Raw genomic sequence first — 17,697 nt, forward strand, 5'->3', positions numbered from 1 at the left:
AGTTTCAAAGATAGAAACCATGTCTCATTCAACTTGGTATCCCCAATGCCTAGAGTAGGACTCAATAAATACTGAATGAATGAATGAATGAAGTGATACTTCTTGGAGAACAGAGCTCAAGATATGGGGGATGCTGGTGCCTTTATTACCTGTGTACCCTGCTGCATCTGGTTAGGAATGTGTCCGTTTCATTGTTAAGTAATAACTATCAAATTAACCATGAAAGGGTTAATCAGGTCATAGCTTTTGTTTCTTGACACATGAAATACAAATGCAACCCCTTTTCTTACCTAACAAGCTGACCAGAATCTTAAACTGGGAAACCACATGGATCTGGAAAATAGTAAATCATTAGACTCAAACACTTCTGACAAGGTTTAACAAATGTTCATTTTAACTGCAATACTAAAAAGGGACTAAAGAGCCCATATCAATGACAAGGATCTGACTTATGTGCAATCACAATTTCTGCTTGTGAAAGAGGATCTCAAGTACTTGATGGATGGACAGAGATCCCGGCATAAATGGGAGGACAAAGAGCAGAGGATTCAAAGATGAATAAATAATTTTACCAAAGTCCTAGCTTTGACAGGGTATCATAGAAGTCAAATATTCTTGTAGCGACCACCATCACGGCCTACCTGCTGAATCTTTTTGGAGAAGTTCTTATTGGATTTCTCTAATGTCACTTCAAACCTGTTGCAACCTATGGGAAAGAAACAAACATTCACGTTTCCAAACACAGGGATACATATAAAAATAACTATGACAAAAAATGCTGCTCCATACTGCTTTCCTACATGAATTATAAAAAATTCCTTAAAGACTAGAAGTTGGAGATCTAAAATAGCCAGTTGTCTTTATTGAGTACAGTAAGTTGCTTTCAACTCCAATTTTAGAACAGAGGGTTTCATGCACCTTCACTTGCCATTAGCAGAAAGGACCACACCACATTTTACTGAAGCTGCAAGGTACTTATGAGGATTTTATCCTGCATAATAGTACCTTGGTAAAGTATGTCACCAAAAGAGTGTAAAAAGTAACAGTCAAATATAGGAGCCCCAGCAATGAATCCCAGCCCAAAGCATCCTTAGACTAAGACAGACTAAATCCTAGCGGTTACCCTGTGTCCCATATGACAGGACAGAGCGAACAATACCATCCCCAGAGCCAAAGCAATTTAATGCATCTACACTTACTGCCACTCTCAGGTGATGCTACCTCTGCTGACACTTGCTAAAAAGGGGAAGAAAGTTATAGACCATAAAAAACACATGAAGCCAGCCTTGCTGGGATGACCAAAACATTTAGGGTCAAAAGTCCCCAGAGTCAAAAAGAGAATAATTATCACAATAATAACAGCCGCTATCATTAACTAAGCAATAGCTAAGTGCCAGGCTCTGGATTTTAAAATTTCTATGTATTCTCTGTAACTTCACAACCACCTCCAGAAGTAGGTATTATTATTCCAATTTCATATCTGAGGAACCTGACAGGTCAAGCAGTTAGGTAGCAGCCAGTGAGAGAAAGCCCAGAGGCAAACTCAGGGCTGACTTTACGTAAAGCCTGTGTGCTGAGCCCGCACCCTGCCACCTGCCTCCCAGCTTGGGGAGACTATGTACACGGCCAACCGCTCAAATCGATGGCCCCACCAGGGCCCACACCACCAAAGCTGGTCTTACTTCCTCCACATGTCCCACAGAAGAGGAGATGAAGACAGGGCCCTGAAGTTCCGGGAGATTCAGAAACCTGCCCTGTATTATGCCATTACATTGCACAAGAAAAAAAAAAAAATCAGCCGTTACTGCTTGATAAAGAGTTCTGTATTTGAAGAGGACTTTATTACCTCTAACAATTCTCTTTATGAGCAGAATTATCTAGGGCAGAGATTCTCACACTTTTTGGCCTCAGGACCCCTTCATCTTAAAACTTACTGAGGACCAGAACTTTTACATAGATTATAGCTGTCAATGCTTACCATTACAAATTAAAACTGAGGAATTTAAAAAATGTGTATTTAAAAAAAATTTTTTTTAAATAAATTTATTTATTTTTGGCTGCTATGGGTCTTCTTTGCTGCTTGAGGGCTTTTCTCTAGTTGCGGCGGGCGGGCGGGGGCTACTCTTCGTTGAGGTGAGCAGGCTTCTCACTGCGGTGACTTCTCTTGTTGTGGAGCACGGGCTCTAGGCTCTCAGGCTTCAGTAGTTGTGGCACATGGGCTAAGTAGTTGTGGCTCGTGGGCTCTAGAGCACAGGCTCAGTAGTTGTGGCGCACGGGCTTAGTTGCTCCGCGGCATGTGGGATCTTCCCAGACTAGGGCTCGAACCCGTGTCTCCTGCATTGGCAGGTGGATTCTTAACCACTGCACCACCAGGGAAGTTCCAAAACATGTATTAACTGACTTAAACATAACAGTAATAAGCTCATTACATATCAGTGTAAATAACATTTTTATGAATAACAACTATTTTTCCAAATTTAAAAGAAAAGCATTGTTTTACACTTTTATAAATCTCTTTAATGTCTGGCTTAATAGAAGACAGCTGACTCTCACATCTGCTTCTGCATTTAATCTGTTTTGATACGTTGTTTGGTTGTGGTATATGACAAACATCTGTCCTCGTGTGGACATTTAGTTGGAAAAGAGAGGAATATTTTAACAGCTTTTTCAGATAATTGTGGATCTTCTTTGATGCTATACAAAAATTCGAAAAATGGAGTTTCTTGCAATCTGGAATCTGAAACCTATTAATGAACTTTTCTGTAAAAGTCCATTGGTCTATCTTACACTTCAAATGGCTCTTTGATTCGTGCTTGGTTTAGAAATTTCATGCACTGGAAAATACTGGTTCACATAGTTACGCAGATTTTCCAAATGTTGACACATTTTGTTATAAGGGCTGAAAAACAATCATGCTCATTATCACCCCTCATCTCATCAGGAAAATCATAAGTATGGAGAAGCTGTGAAGCTCATGGGAATGGATACAATTTTTCCACAATTCTAATTTTCTCTTGAAAGCTCTATCTTTATCATTAGTAACAAACACTGCCAGTTGTTTTCTTTGAAGTGACAGACTCTCTTTGTTCCTTTGTGAGAAAACATCTACCAAACACCCAAATGGTCTGAAAAACCGCAGTCTATCTGTTAGTCATTCTCTCAAGCAAAAATGATGCTCCATGAAATAAGTGGTCAGTTCAGCTCGTTGCTCCAACCATCACATAAGTACTTTTCTCCTGAGACAGCCACTGGGCTTTGTACCTTGCACACAGCTGAAGTGCTTCATGTGTACTTCCCATTATATTACAGATTATTGAAAAGAGGTGTTTTCAAAGGTCAAGATAGAATAAAATTAATACTTTTTACTGTCCCACAAAGAACATTCTTAAGTGAAACTGGCTTAAAGAAAAAAAAAAAGCACTGTGAGCACATGCTGGGCAAAAATACAACTGCTTGGACAGTGTGGTGCCGACAAGACTGCCGACCACTGTCTTGAACTTGTTATGAGGGGCAGCAGTTTTAGCTGTCTTACTTGTGTACCGTCTGTGCAAATGTCAGTGAAAAAACAATCATGTTTTAGTGTTACTGTGAACTCAAGTTTCGACGCTGTGGCTCCTCTGAAAGGATTTTGGGGAACCTCCTGGGGTCTAGAAACTGTCCACTAGAAAAAAATGCACAACCTAAAAGTTGAGAATTCTGTTTTATTCTGTAGACTTGCTAAGGACTTAAGCCAGGGAGGAGCCAGGATATATAGGAGTTCAGACAAAAAAAAACCAGGTAGTCAGACATCAAAAGATTACTGCTATGTAAGAAAATCAGACTTCTCAAGTTTCTATGTATGGTAGGATGCAAGAGTCTTGGGCTCATTGAAATCATTCCTTTGATATGCACCTTAACTATCTAGGGCCAGCATCCTGTTTTTCTCCCTCCTGAATACCCTCAGGGCGCACAGTCTGAGGCTGCAGTGGCTGCCTGATGGCTTGAGGGCCACATCCTTTGTTTACTGACATGGCAGGTGACATTTTTCCTCCACAAGACCAAACTTTGAGAACCACTGCTCTAGGGTGAGGCATCACTGAAGTAAACACAAAGTTAAGATCTTAGATAAGAAGTAAGAAGTAATCTAACTCCTCTGTTTAAGAGTAGACTGAAGTCTCTGAGTAGATTGAAGCCTAGAGACGTTTGTGAACTCACAGGAAGGGGATGGCTCAGATCAGATCAGAGTCCAGGTCCCCTTAACCCAGTCTTTCCATGACATCTCACTACCCGCTCTCTCAGAAAGTTAGTCTGGTCGTAGCCTTACTCAGGTTTTGATAGGGACAGAGTAAAGGTACAAAGTAGGAAATTAAATAGTCAATCCCACTAGGGGACTGTAAGTAAAGACAAAGTATGGGAGACCCCTGCAAGTTAATGACCACTCAAGAAAGCTGGTTTATTTAACCGCAAAACCAAGCAGGCTTGCTTAGCAACAAAACCATGCAACAGAAGCATGAGACATGCTCCAAAACAATAAAACAATGGTGGCATGAGACACACATCCTTCCCAGTGAGCTCAGTAAGTTATTGATTCCTAGAACATGCTCCTCTGCACGCACTAAAAACAAAAATATAAGGAAAAGGTGACATTATACTGAAACCTGAGATGATGTGCCACTTTTAGCATATGTTACTACCTTTTTGCTCATTTCCATTGCGCCATGACAGTCCTGGCTTGACCATGTAGGGATAAGAAAATTCCTTTGCCTGACGTGGAGGAGGAACTGAGGACAGAAGCACGACACCTACTCTAGAATGAGGAAGAAGGTGGTCTTTTCCCCCTCCCCACTTTTCCTTTGATTATAAAACTGTAGCCCACTAAGTTCTCGGGGCATGGCACGCTCTCGCCCACCCGCTTATAAGCCTCACAAGTATCCTATTCTAATAAATCACTTCTTTTTTTTTTTTTTTTTTTTCAGTATGTGGGCCTCTCACTGTTGCGGCCTCTCCCATTGCGGAGCACAAGCTCCGGACGCGCAGGCCCAGCAGCCACGGCTCACGGGCCCAGCCGCTCCACGGCATGTGGGATCCTCCCAGACCGGGGCACGAACCCGTGTCCCCTGCATTGGCAGGCGGACTCTCAACCACTGCGCCACCAGGGAAGCCCTAATAAATCACTTCTTATCTATCGCTTTGCCTCTCGATGAATTCTTTCTGCGCTGAGACCTAAAGAACTGGAGCTCCTCGGAGCCTCCCAAAATGCCATCTAGTGGTTTCAGTTCGGAATATCTCAAATTTAGAAACCCAGTTAGTTCTATGGCTGATTCATGGAGGCCCAGATCTACTTCTGGCCCATAAACAGACTAGAGCTGGTCCAAAACTGAACTGTTCTCTAGGGGTATAGGGAGAAGTGAAGTCTCTAATCAGTTTGATTTCCTAATTATCTAAGGTAGGTTAATATTGCTATTCAAGTTACCTGTGGGGAAACTGAGGAAGATTAACTAACTTGTCAAAGGTTACATGGTGAATTGGTCACAAGGCAAGGAACAGTTGGCACCAGGGTTCCAAGTCACATTAACATTAATATTACCAGTTTGAGTCTATAGTATGTTGAAAAGTTTATTCTTATAGTTTAGTTTTCAATTCCTTAATGCAGAAATGATATATTAAACAAGTTACTTTATCAGCGTATTTAGTATTTGATGGCACAAAGAACCGATTATCTCTTGGGTTAAGAATATTAGGCTCTTTTTTTTTTTTTTTGCGGTACGCGGGCCTCTCACTGCTGTGGCCTCTCCCGCCGCCGCGGAGCACAGGCTCCGGACGTGCAGGCCCAGCGGGCATGGCTCACAGGCCCAGCCGCTCCACGGCATGTGGGATCCCTCTGTACCGGGGCACGAACCCGCGTCCCCTGCATCCGCAGGCGGACTCTCAACCACTGCGCCACCAGGGAAGCCCTATTAGGCTCTCTTTATCTCCCTGCTTTGCACGTCATCTGAGCCCGCAGTAGACAGTCAAAACACGGTTGTTGAAAGCCGAATAAAACCAAAGGCAGGCTTAATTTTTAAATTACAGAGTGGGTCAATGTCACAGAATACAAATATTCTGGCTCTGAGAACTAAAATTTAAAGCAAGGGCCAGCAAAGTACTGCCTGGGGTCAAATCCAGTCCTCCACCTGTTTTTGTAAATTACCCTTTACTGGTACACAGCCACACCCATTCATTTACATGCTGTCTACAGCTGCTCTTTTGCTACAGTAGCAGTGTACAGTAGTCACCACAGAGATGTTATGACCTGCAAAGCCTAAAACATTTACTATTTGTGTAAGTCAATAAGGTAGAGGGTACCTGGAGAAAGAGAACCAGTCATGGTTTTCTTGATATAAGAGAAGCTATTTTTGGCCTAAGCCATTTTGTGAGCTAAGCCTGGCCACAATGCTTGTCCTTGGACAGATCTCAGTAATAACGATCTTAAGGGAACAAAAGAACAAACCTTTAGCAGGCAAGAGAAGTAACAATAGCAAAGATAAAAAATCAGGTGAAAAGACTCCCAGTTCTGTTTCAGTGGTAAAGATTAGCCTCGCTTTCTTGAGATTTTGCAGAATTTAACCCCCTCTAAGGTGCTCAACCACCAGATCAACTGGAACCTAAGGGATGATGATGTTGACCTTTTCAGACCCTCAGTCACTTCACTCAGCTGACGCTTGGACTCTCAACTATCCAAGGCCCTTCATGAATATGCATGGACCCTTAGCTTAAAAACTTCCCCAACTTTGCTGTTTGGGGAGACAGTGCTTTGGGAAAGATCCCTAGTGTTTTCCTTACTTGTTGCAAGTAATAAATCCTTCCTTCTCCCACTCTCTGCCTTGGTTGTGTCTTTTGGCTCAACACCCACTAAGAGGCAAACCCAGTTTTCAGGTAACATTTAGTCCATTTTTGGAACAAGTTGGCTGACTCCTGATTTAAAGGAAAGTTGAAAAACTTAGAAATGAAATACAGTAAGTCCCCTACGTACGAACCTGCCAAGTTGCGAACTTTCGAAGATGCGAATGCGTGTTCCATCAACATCAGGCGTGAGTGAAATTGCAGCCTGACCTCTGATTGTGTTAGCTGGCTACCTAGGCTAACTTTGTTGGACACCGAGGCTAACTTTGCTGGACTTACGAACGGGCTGTCAGAATGGAACTCGTTCGTATGTAAGGGACTTACTGTAAAGCCTGTTTTGATCTTCTGGTTTCTCTTCTTATCCCACCACAGAACCTGACCAGGTACCTTCCTCCCTCCCAATTGCACCGGTGAAGGGTAGCAGAATATGCCACCCCAAAATATGCTACTCTGGCACAAGGATTATTTTGAGTTGAAGGTAACTGAGAAGAAGCAGATACAAGAAAAGCTCTCTGCTCTCCACCATCTGCCAAAGAGCCAGACACAAATTTACAAAGGTGCCTCCCATCTCCTCTCTATCAAGGACAATATTTAATCAATTTAGAGACAACTCGAGACCCATATCAGCCCACAGACTGCACCAGAGGAATCTACATAACAAACATCTCTAATTAGTTCCCCCATATATTTGCCTTCCCATAATTTGCCACTGTAGAAACTCAAAGTCCTTTTCCTTTGTCTTGTTGCTTCTCTGATTTACAGGTCCCCATACAATCAACCTAAGATGGGTAGAGTTAAAAAGAATTTTTTCCTCCTTTACACCAGTAAGATACTCTTTTTTTCCCAATATGTTACCCTTGCTACAGGTTCCAAAGAGAAGGCTCTATTTCCACACTTACATTAAGCTATTCACTATGATAAGTTATATATTAGGTTGAAAGCTATGAAATTTTGTTTTTTCTAATATAGCCAAATAATGACAATTTAATATGGTTCAACCTACTCTGGCATTAATAGCTGACTTCTATACTCTGTAGCTCCAGGGTATAATATCCAAACACATCAATTTTCCACAGAGAACATAAATAAAATTAGGAAAAGGGAGCAAGGTACTTTTTTCCCCATTAGAGGGCACTCTAACAGAATAAACGTCAAATACTTTTAGTTATTCTACATTTTTACTGACAAAGAAATATTTGATTAAAGTTTTAGTTTTCAAAGTCCTTGCATCTGACCCCAGCAATTTTGTGAGATGCTTTATGGAAGAGGAAACTGACATTGGAAAGGACCTACTCATAGTCACGTGACTGGGGAGAAGTAAAACCTGACTCAAGCCCAGGTCCCCTCTGTCCTAGTCCACCCCGCAAAAGTTTAACAAGATCTTTAACATCAATGGCTCTTAATTTTTTTTTCCTACTACCATACCATTTTCATGAGAATTTTACTCTCATTGTAATATTTCTTATTTCTGGTATGAGTCTCCAAGAAGTGAGAAGGGAAAAAACATCTAGCCTCACCTCCCAGATGGGGGTAGGGAAATACAGTCTGAAAAAAAGAGAAAACCCCGGAGATTCTCACAAGTTTCTCCCCACTTTTCCACTGCACTACTGCCAACCCGCAGTCACTCTTGTAACGGTCCAGTTTTAGTATATGTGCTGCTGAAGCAAGCACTCTTTTAATGGTCCAGGAATCACTGATTTTACAGTGTATACATATATATATATATATATATATATATTTTTTTTTTTTTTACATGAGCAGTAAGCCACCTCGTACTTTGTTCTGAAAAGCTGCCACTTACCAACATCCTTCCGAATCCTATAGAGAAGAAGATGACCCTGTTTCGTTCCAACAAGCAGCCATTCCTCTGGAAAAGAAAAGGACCATCAGCTTTAGTAAGACCCTATTTCTTTAGCTGGAGCTTATAATCAGAAATCAAAGGGTTGAGAAAATGAGTTGCTTTTGATAGTAGGTGTTTTGCAAAACTAAGGAATGTTTATATTCAAGAAATGTTTGAGGGACTTCCCTGGCGGTCCAGTGGTTAAGACTGCACTTCCACTGCAGGGGGCACAGGTTCGATCCCTGGTTGGGGAACTGAGATCCCACATGCCGTGACGTGCAGCCAAAAAAAAAAAAAAAAAAAGAGAAAGAAATGTTTCAGAATCAACTAATTGAAGAAATATTTATTTAACTAGGTGAGACATATTAGAGAATGAAAAATGTCCCTGGCTTCATTGTTTCAAATGAAACTGACCAAAAATTTCATGGAAGTTTATAAAATCATAAAATGGGTAGTATAAACATAAAACTAGGTATCTGATCTCAGAAATAACAGCTAATAGGCATCCTTTGAAGGTCTGATGATTTTACTTTAGGAAAAATAAGAAGTGCCATAGCATATTAAACTTACAGAATTCATTATCTCAAAACATGGTCTAACAGATAATAATAAGTGTTGACAAAGACGTGAAGAAACTGGAACCCTCACGCATTGTTGGCAGGAAAATAAAATGGTGCAGCCCTTTGAAAAACAGTCTGATAGTTCCATAAAAGACTAAACATAGAGTTATCATATGACCCAGGAATTCCACCCATGGGCATACACACAAAAGAAATGAAAACATATGTCCACACAAAAACTTGTACATAAATGTTCATAGGAGTATTATTCACAATAGCCAAAAGGTGGAAAGAACCCAAGTATCCATCAACTGATGAATGGATAAACAAAATGTGACGTATCCATACAATGGACTATTAGCCATTAAAAGGAATGAAGTGCTGATATATGCTACAATAGGATGGATCTGACAATATTATGCTAAATAAAAGAAGCCAGACAAAAAAGGCTACATATTGCATGATTCTATTACATGAAACGTCCTGGACAGGCAAATCTAGAGACAGAAAGATCAGTGGTTGCCTGGGGCTCGTAGGCTTAGGAAAATGGGGCTGGTGGGACTGGGGAAAAAGAAACGGGGTTTCTTTTTAGGGTGATGAAAATGTTCTAAAATTGTGGCAATACTTGCACAACTCTGTGAATGTACTAAAAACCACTAAATTGTACATTTTAAATGGGTGAATTGTATGGTATATGGATTACATCTCAATAAAGCTATTATTTAAAATTTAAAAAATGATGGTCTAGGCCAGTGGTTCTTAAACTTTGGTGTGTATCAGAATTATCTGGGGATTTATTAAAACAGATTGCTAGGCCCTGCCCTCAAGTTTCTGATTCAGTAGGTCTGGAAGTGGGCCTGGGGATCTGCATTTCTAACAAGTCCCCAAGTGATGCTGATGCTGTTTGTTCAGGGACAGCATTTTGGGAGACATCGGTCTAGGCTAAAAGGCAAAAGGTTCTGAAAGGACTTAAATAATTACTCTGACAGATTTATATTAAATCACTAAGGGAAGTTAAGCATGTACTTCCTCAGGTTTTTGAGGTTGTAACAGTCACTTATTCCTTTCATAAACTCTTGATCTTTTGCAAAATAAAATATTAGATAATGACATAAATAGATAAACTTTATAGAACATGCATTGTGTTCCAGGAAATGCTAAACACTTATCATAGGTTATAACAACTATCCTTTGACTTATGTCCTTTTCTTAAATCCCCATTTTATAGATGAGAAAGTTGAGGCCTAGGTAACTTGTCCAGAGTCACACATGTAGTAAGATATGTGTAGCAGTGGCAGGATTCCAACTTCAGTCTGTCTGATCCTTAACCCCATGCTACAATGCACTTACTAAGGCATCCCATCTCAAAAGAATAGGTGTCAGCCAGAGGCTGTCTGAAAGACAATGGTTATGTTTATAAAAACAGGTCAGGAGCCACATCAGGAACATTTCTCCAGGTTGATGTCCTTAACCTTCCAGAAAAAGACAGTGACTCTGTCCTCTTTTGGGTTTTAAAGTAAAGGCAGAGCACAGAAAGTTAAGACACAGTGTGCTCTCAATGACATAAGTGGAAATCAGAAATAACACTAGCTCCATTGGAACACTGGTGATTTATGTCGGAGCAGAACATGGTGAAAAAAAGAAAAGAATTCAGTTCACAATGCTTGCTTTGCAAACGATATTATGTTTAGAACTTTACTTATAGATATCACTGTATTGAGCAATTGAAAATATTAATGTTGATTTTTAGGACACCCACTAATGTTTCAAATACAAATAAAATGAAGTAGAATCTTTTTTAATTCACTTATAACATATAGAAAAATCTATAGCAAAAAGGCCACCATAATGTTCACCATCTTCCCCATCCTCTCCACTGTGACCCCCAAGCCCCTGCCAGTTCCTATTTTTCTTTACCTCTTTCAAAACAGCTTCATCTCCCACCCTGGTCTGCAAGGCCTATCAATTTTACCTCTACAAGGTACCCGGCAACAGCCCTCCCCAACAGAGTCTCTCCAGGGACCCCTCAGCTGGTCTCACTCTATGTGTACTTCCGTGTTTGCTATCTGTTACCTTACAGCATAGCTCCAATGCTGTCACACTGGGGCTTAACAAAATCCTCATGAAGCTGTACTACCAAAATATGAAGCCAAACTCCTAAGTATGACTTTTAAGAGTCTGCTTTCCATTTTTATTGAAATGTTCATTTACCAATAGATGTTTCTATCAAATGTCTACTCTATTGGTCATGAAACTGAATCAGACAAATTCACTGAAATTAAAAAAAAAATTAAATTGAAATTTTATTTGACCTTTCTCAAGCATTCCTTTGGAGATGCTGAGGAAAATGCATTTCTCATACATGCAAAGTATTGTTAACAGCTTTCTTTTAACTAGTAAAAGCACCACACACATACTCATTCCTAATCCTCAAACTCATAAGGAAAAACAGTGGGGACTTCCCTGGTGGCGTGGTGATTAAGAATCCGCCTGCCAATGCAGGGGACACGGGTTCGATCCCTGGTCCAGGAAGATCTCACATGTCACGGAGCAACTAAGCCCGTGCGCCACAACTACTGAAGCCCACACACCTAGAGCCCGTGCTCCACTGCAATGAGAAGCCCACGCACCGCAATGAAGAGTAGCCCCCGCTCGCCGCAACCAGAGAGAGCCCATACGCACCAATGAAGATCCAATGCAGCCAAAAATAAATAAGTTAATTAAATTTATTAAAAAGAAAAGAAAAACAGTGTATCACCCAGAGGTAATGATGGCACAGAGCTCTGAAGAGGCTTGATTTGGTTACAGACGTCAGTGGGGGCTCAGATGGCCAGAGGACCTGATCCAGGCTGGCCTGTGCACACTCTATGTCATCATATAACACAGCCGTGCACACAAGACACAGAAAATGAAAAGCCTGCAGAGCAGGCAGAGCACGGGATAGACAGTCCCTTCTGAGACCCAACATTGCACATCAGAAAGTGGAACACACTACACAAACGGGTAACACATGCAAAAACAAACAAGAGTCAGCCCTAGAAAATTCCTGATGGCCTAATCCTGAGCCACAGGTTAGACATGATTCCTCCTGGGAAGGAAGGTAGAGCCCTCTAGCTCACAATTACCCTAGTGAAGCTCCATCCAACGTTGCAACCCAGTCCAAACTCATGTGATAAACAACCACTGCTGAACACAGCAGGGAGTACACAGATGAACAGGGTAGTGGGCACTTCTCTTCTTTGGGTCATACGGCAAAGAACAGTGTTTCTCAAAGCATCAGCCCCTGTTTAGCTGCATCAGAATCACTTGGACTTACTAAAATGCACATTCCTAAGCCCTGCTCCCAGAGATTCCGATGCAATGATTCTGTGGCGGTGCCCCCAAATCTGCATTTTTTAATTACATGAGACATTTACCTAGTTCCAAAGCTAAAACTATGAGAAGTCCCTCCTTGTCCACTTCCCCCTGTTTTCTTCCTTCTGCTATAGGTAACTTTTTTTTTTTTTTTTTTTTTGCAGTACGCGGGCCTCTCACTGTTGTGGCCTCTCCCGTTGCGGAGCACCGGCTCCGGACGCACAGGCTCAGCGGCCATGGCTCACGGGCCCAGCTGCTCCGCGGCATGTGGGATCTTCCCGTACCGGGGCACGAACCCGTGTCCCCTGCATCGGCAGGCGGACTCTCAACCACTGCGCCATCAGGGAAGCCCTATGGGTAACCATTTTAATCATTCTTGATTTATTTTTCCATTGTTTCTTTGGAAAATATAAATAAAAATGATTGGGTATACACACACACAGATACACACACACACCCTACATTTTTTATAGGCTCTGAATATACATCAAAGTTTGAGAAACAGGCTCTAGAATCAGACATGATTTACTGGATGTGACCTTGGAAAAACTACTTAAATTTTCAGGTTCTTCTTCTGCAAAATGGAGTTGTTATTATTTCATAAATGCTTAATACAGATTAGTACTCAGTAATGGAAGCCATTAATACTATTAATTAATTAAGCAAATATTTAATAAGTATCCATTATGAGTCAGGAACTGTTCTAGGCACTGCAAATAAACCTATGTACAAAACAAAGTTACTGCTCTGAAGAAATTTATATTCTAATATGGAATGAGAGAGACAATAATAACATATAAAATAGCATTAGGTGGCAATCTGTGAAAGAAGATAAGGCTGAGTAAAAGAGTAGCACATTGGTGGATGTGGTATTTTCTTTTATATAGAATAGTTAGGGAAGGTCTTGCAGATTTATGTGACATTTCAGCAAATGAAATGAGGAAGGAGCCATGTAATACCTAGGACAAGAGAGTGCCAGGCAGAGGGAACAGCAAGTGCAAAGGCCCTGAGATAGTTACATGCTTTTGTGCTCATGGAACAAGGAAGACAGTGTAACTAGTATCAGAAAGGAGCAAGGGATAAGAACAAAGGGGATAAAATCAGGGAAGTAACCAGAGGCCTGATCATGACAGGTGCTGTGATGACAGGTGTTGTTATTCTAGCTGTGATGTGAAGCTACTGGAGGGTTTTGAGCAGAGGAGAGATGCAATTAGATTAAGTTTTCAAAGGACCACTCTACCTCTGTGTGGCTAAAATACTGCAAATGGCACAATGGCAAACCCAGGGTAATCAGTTAGAAGACTACCACAGTAATTCAGATGAGAGAGACTGGTGTCTTCGTCAACAGTAGTTAACAGCAGAGATGGAGAGAAGTGACTGGATTGTGGAATTTTTCAGGAGGTGGAGCAGACAAGATTTGCTGATGGATTGGATGTGGTGTATAAGAGAATAAGAGAAGCCAAGAATAATTCCAATGATTTGGGCCTTAACCAAATGGGCAAACAGAAATGCCATATGCTGAGCTATGGGATACAGGGGGACAGGCATGTTTTGAAATCAAGAACTGTTTTGGCCATGCAACCAGATATCCAAATGAAGATGCTGAAGAGGCAGCTGGATTCTACAACTACAGAGTTTCAGGAGAAGTCATCATCAGTATTTTCCTCATTTCCATATCCCAGGAGATGGATTACGGTGGCTCTGTGACATCTTCCACCTCCAATATTGTCTGGCTCTCCAGAAGCCTGGAGGTTCCTGGATGAACTTTCCGCCTAAGGTCATGGTGTAGATAGAAGGGGTAACAACTAGAAATAGCAATATTTAGTGCTGGTAAAGTCTGAAAATAAAGTAGTTTTGAGGCACAAGGCAGTAAATGGCCTCTTGTAGCCAATACCTATCACAGCATCCTAGTAGGCAATGGGTGTTTCTCCTGTTTGCTTGGAGATCAGGCAGAGTGAAAGCTATCTACCATTTCAAAAACTGTATTTCTGGAAAGCACAGGTTCAGGCAATCTTCACTGACACGAACCGGAGTTGGTGAAAGAGACTGAGATATGTGTACTGCTAGTCCCACAGGGTATCAGAGTCAAGAATTCTGACAAGCTAAGTACAGTGTGATAAGTAGCTGCATCCATCCTTTTCAGAAGTATATGTCCGAGGCTGAGTGGAATACCCCTCCCTCCACGTTCCCATGTTAGGCAGCATATGTCTCTAGTATCATTTATCTTGCATCGTAGTCTGTTCATATTTCTTTGCCTGCCATGTTGTGTCCTAGGAGCACAGGCATTGTTTCTTATTCATCCTTGTATTCTTGTCTCTAGCAGAGAGACTGGTCCATGTAGGCACTTAATACATACTTGATGAGGAAACAGGAGAATGAGCCCCTTTGTGCTGAGTGTCAGGTCTTTCATTTTTTCAATTTCTTTATTTCTCCTCTATTTATTTTTAATTTTTACTGAGAGCATTTAATGACAGAAAAATGGCAGTTTTCTTGAGACATCTGGAGGAAGAAGGATTCTCTCCTTAACCCTAGGACAGCTTGCTGTGGAGGTGTGACTTTAAAGAGGCCCAGAGCTAAACAACAAGGTCCTACTGTAGAGAACAGGGAACTATATTCAATATCCTGTGATAAACCATAATGGAAAAGAATATGAAAAATAATGTGTGTGTATATATATATATATATATATAACTAAATCACTTTGCTGTACAGTAGAAATTAACACAACATTGTAAATCAACTATACTTCAATAAAAAAAAAAAAGAGGTCCAGGGCTGCTAAAGGCTGGGGTGGTGGTGAGGGGCACACATTAATAAGAAGATCTAGAGTGAAAGCACCTTACTGAAACGGATGTGGAGAACTCTGACTAGGTGGCACTGTCCACAGATAATGAATAGGACACCAGCTTCCACCAGGCCCATCATGGGTACCTGGCTCAATATAAGATCTGATTGAGGGTTGAGCCACCTTTTTATGGCCCTTGATTTCTAGGACCTGGACATTAACAGGAAAGACTGAAATTACTTCTGTTTGGTCTTTGGTTATCAGACACACACTCACAGATAGGAGCATAATGTTTGTAGTTAAGAGTCAAGGTTTATTTCAGAAACCATTTGTATTCTGGAGCAGAGAAGAGATACCTGACCCTGCTTTCTGCACTGGCCAATCCCAAAAGGATCATGCAAGTTTTTATAGGTTAGGTTTCATGACAGCCTGGAATGATGCTCTTCTACCTAGAAAAGCTAGGTAACTTGGGCATTTTGACTATAAGGCAATCAACCACTCGGCTAGATTAAGAGTGGAGAGTAACAAGTTAGCTACAGTAATTAGAAGTAAGCGATGAGCGATCATTACGGGGGAAAAGACATAGCTGTTAACTTGTTCAATGCAAAAAAAACAAACAAACCATCAAAAGCAAACAGCTCCACCACCCTCGCTGTCAACAGTGCTCTGCCCTCCCTCATCCTAGGCCCCTCTCTGACGGCGTTCGACCGCAGTCCACACAGCCAGACTCCCGTCCACTTCCCTCGCCTCGTGAAAGGTCCCAGCCGCTCCCGCGCTGACCCCGCCTGGCCCCTCGGCTCACCCCAGGCAGCCAGACAGTCGATCTGCAGAGGCAGCTTTTCTAGGATCGGCACCGGTTCAAAGGCGTCGTGCATGGCGGCGGGCGGAGTCGCCGCCGCCGCAGTCTCTCCCGGACTGTGCCGGGTCGGGTGTGGGGACGGAATCAGCCCAAGGGAAGAGCCGGGACCCCTGCTACTGGCTCTTGGGCAATAGAGCCATCATCAACACCGGACTTCCTGCAGAGCCAAGCCCGCCCCTTCCGCAACCGAAGCCCCGCCCCTTCCGCTCCGGTTCCTAGAGCACACTCGAGGAATGCCCTGGTGACTGAGACTGCGTTTCACCCTGGACCGACCTTCTCCATCGTGGAGTGCGAGTGGCCGTGGGCTTAACAAGAAGGAAAAAGGATTTTAATCTTACAACTGTCTTGGGCAGCATAGGGTAGTGAAGAATTCAGGCTCTGGTGTCGGTTAGACCTGGGATGGAGACGTACCATTTAGGAAATGAGCTAAGTAGCTGTGGCGTTTAAGAAACAATCTCTATAAGTCTTAGTTTCCTTATCTGCAAAATGATGGTAGTGTTGTGTACCTATCTAACGTGTGAGCGCTTGGCAACGGCTAACAATCTAAGCACTCAATGGTAGTTTTAGTATTACCATTATTAACCCAACTAGTTCGAGTACCTTACGCTTGTATTTTACGGGTTAGTCTAAGCCTGTGGTTCTCAAAGTGTGGTCCCTAGATCAGCATCACCTGGGAACTTGTTAGGCAATCTCAGACCTCATTCCAGCCCTAGTGACTCAAAAACTGTGGAGTGGGGAGTCCAGTAATCATTTAATAAGTCCCCAAGGAGAGTCCATGAACTTTAAAGTTTGAAAACCAATGCAAGAATGGTCTGTATCTGGCAGTTTAGCCCCAAGAAAACAGCAGACATGTCATAAAATTAAGCATTTGATTTAAAGAAAAATATAAAAGAAAAAAGGAGTGAGTCTATGATGTAAGGTGTTAAAAAACAAAAACCCACTGACTGGCCCTGGTCACTTTTACAGTCTCTTCATCTGTAAATTAGGAATACTGTCCCATCTTTATCAAATGCTGTTTCTGATAATCAAATGAAATATTTTCAAGTAGTAAGAAACAGAAAAATTGCTAAACAAATCTTGTGGTTCTATGTGGTTTTCACCATAGAAACTGAACAACTTGAAAATTTAGAATTACCAGCTGCTGTGCTAGAAGAAGGCCGAATACCTTGTAGTTCCAGACCCAAGGACCAAGACCAAAATAAACAATGTAAACTCTAAGGTAACAGGTCAGTGTGATACTACAAATTCCTTCTGAACCTCTTCTAGGAACTGATACACTATAACCAAGCAAAGTAACACAAGAAGCCATAGAGAAAGCAGAAAGAATAATCAACCTATAGAATTTGTGCTATACACTCCTGCTTAAAACAACAGGTTCTTGGGAATTCCCAGGTGGTCCAGTGGTTAGGACTCGGCACTTTCACTGCCAAGGCCCAGG

At 41.8% G+C, this 17,697-nt stretch overlaps 1 protein-coding gene across 2 annotated transcripts in view; it reads right to left on the reverse strand.

Moving 5' to 3' along the window:
* Positions 1-16,427, reverse strand: part of VPS39 (VPS39 subunit of HOPS complex) — a 47,815-nt gene extending 31,388 nt beyond the window's left edge. For both annotated transcript variants that reach the window (XM_067744285.1, XM_067744274.1), the window contains exons 1-4: positions 16,203-16,427; positions 8,663-8,728; positions 642-706; positions 291-333 (exon numbers count right to left, since the gene is read on the reverse strand). In XM_067744285.1, the coding sequence (XP_067600386.1) occupies positions 291-333; positions 642-706; positions 8,663-8,728; positions 16,203-16,275 (247 nt within the window). In that variant the 5' untranslated portion in view covers positions 16,276-16,427. The remainder of the gene's footprint in view (positions 1-290; positions 334-641; positions 707-8,662; positions 8,729-16,202) is intronic.
* Between the last annotated feature and the right edge of the window lie 1,270 nt (positions 16,428-17,697).

The sequence above is a fragment of the Pseudorca crassidens genome, chromosome 1, assembly GCF_039906515.1.
Source record: "Pseudorca crassidens isolate mPseCra1 chromosome 1, mPseCra1.hap1, whole genome shotgun sequence".
Taxonomy (NCBI): Eukaryota; Metazoa; Chordata; class Mammalia; order Artiodactyla; family Delphinidae; genus Pseudorca; species Pseudorca crassidens.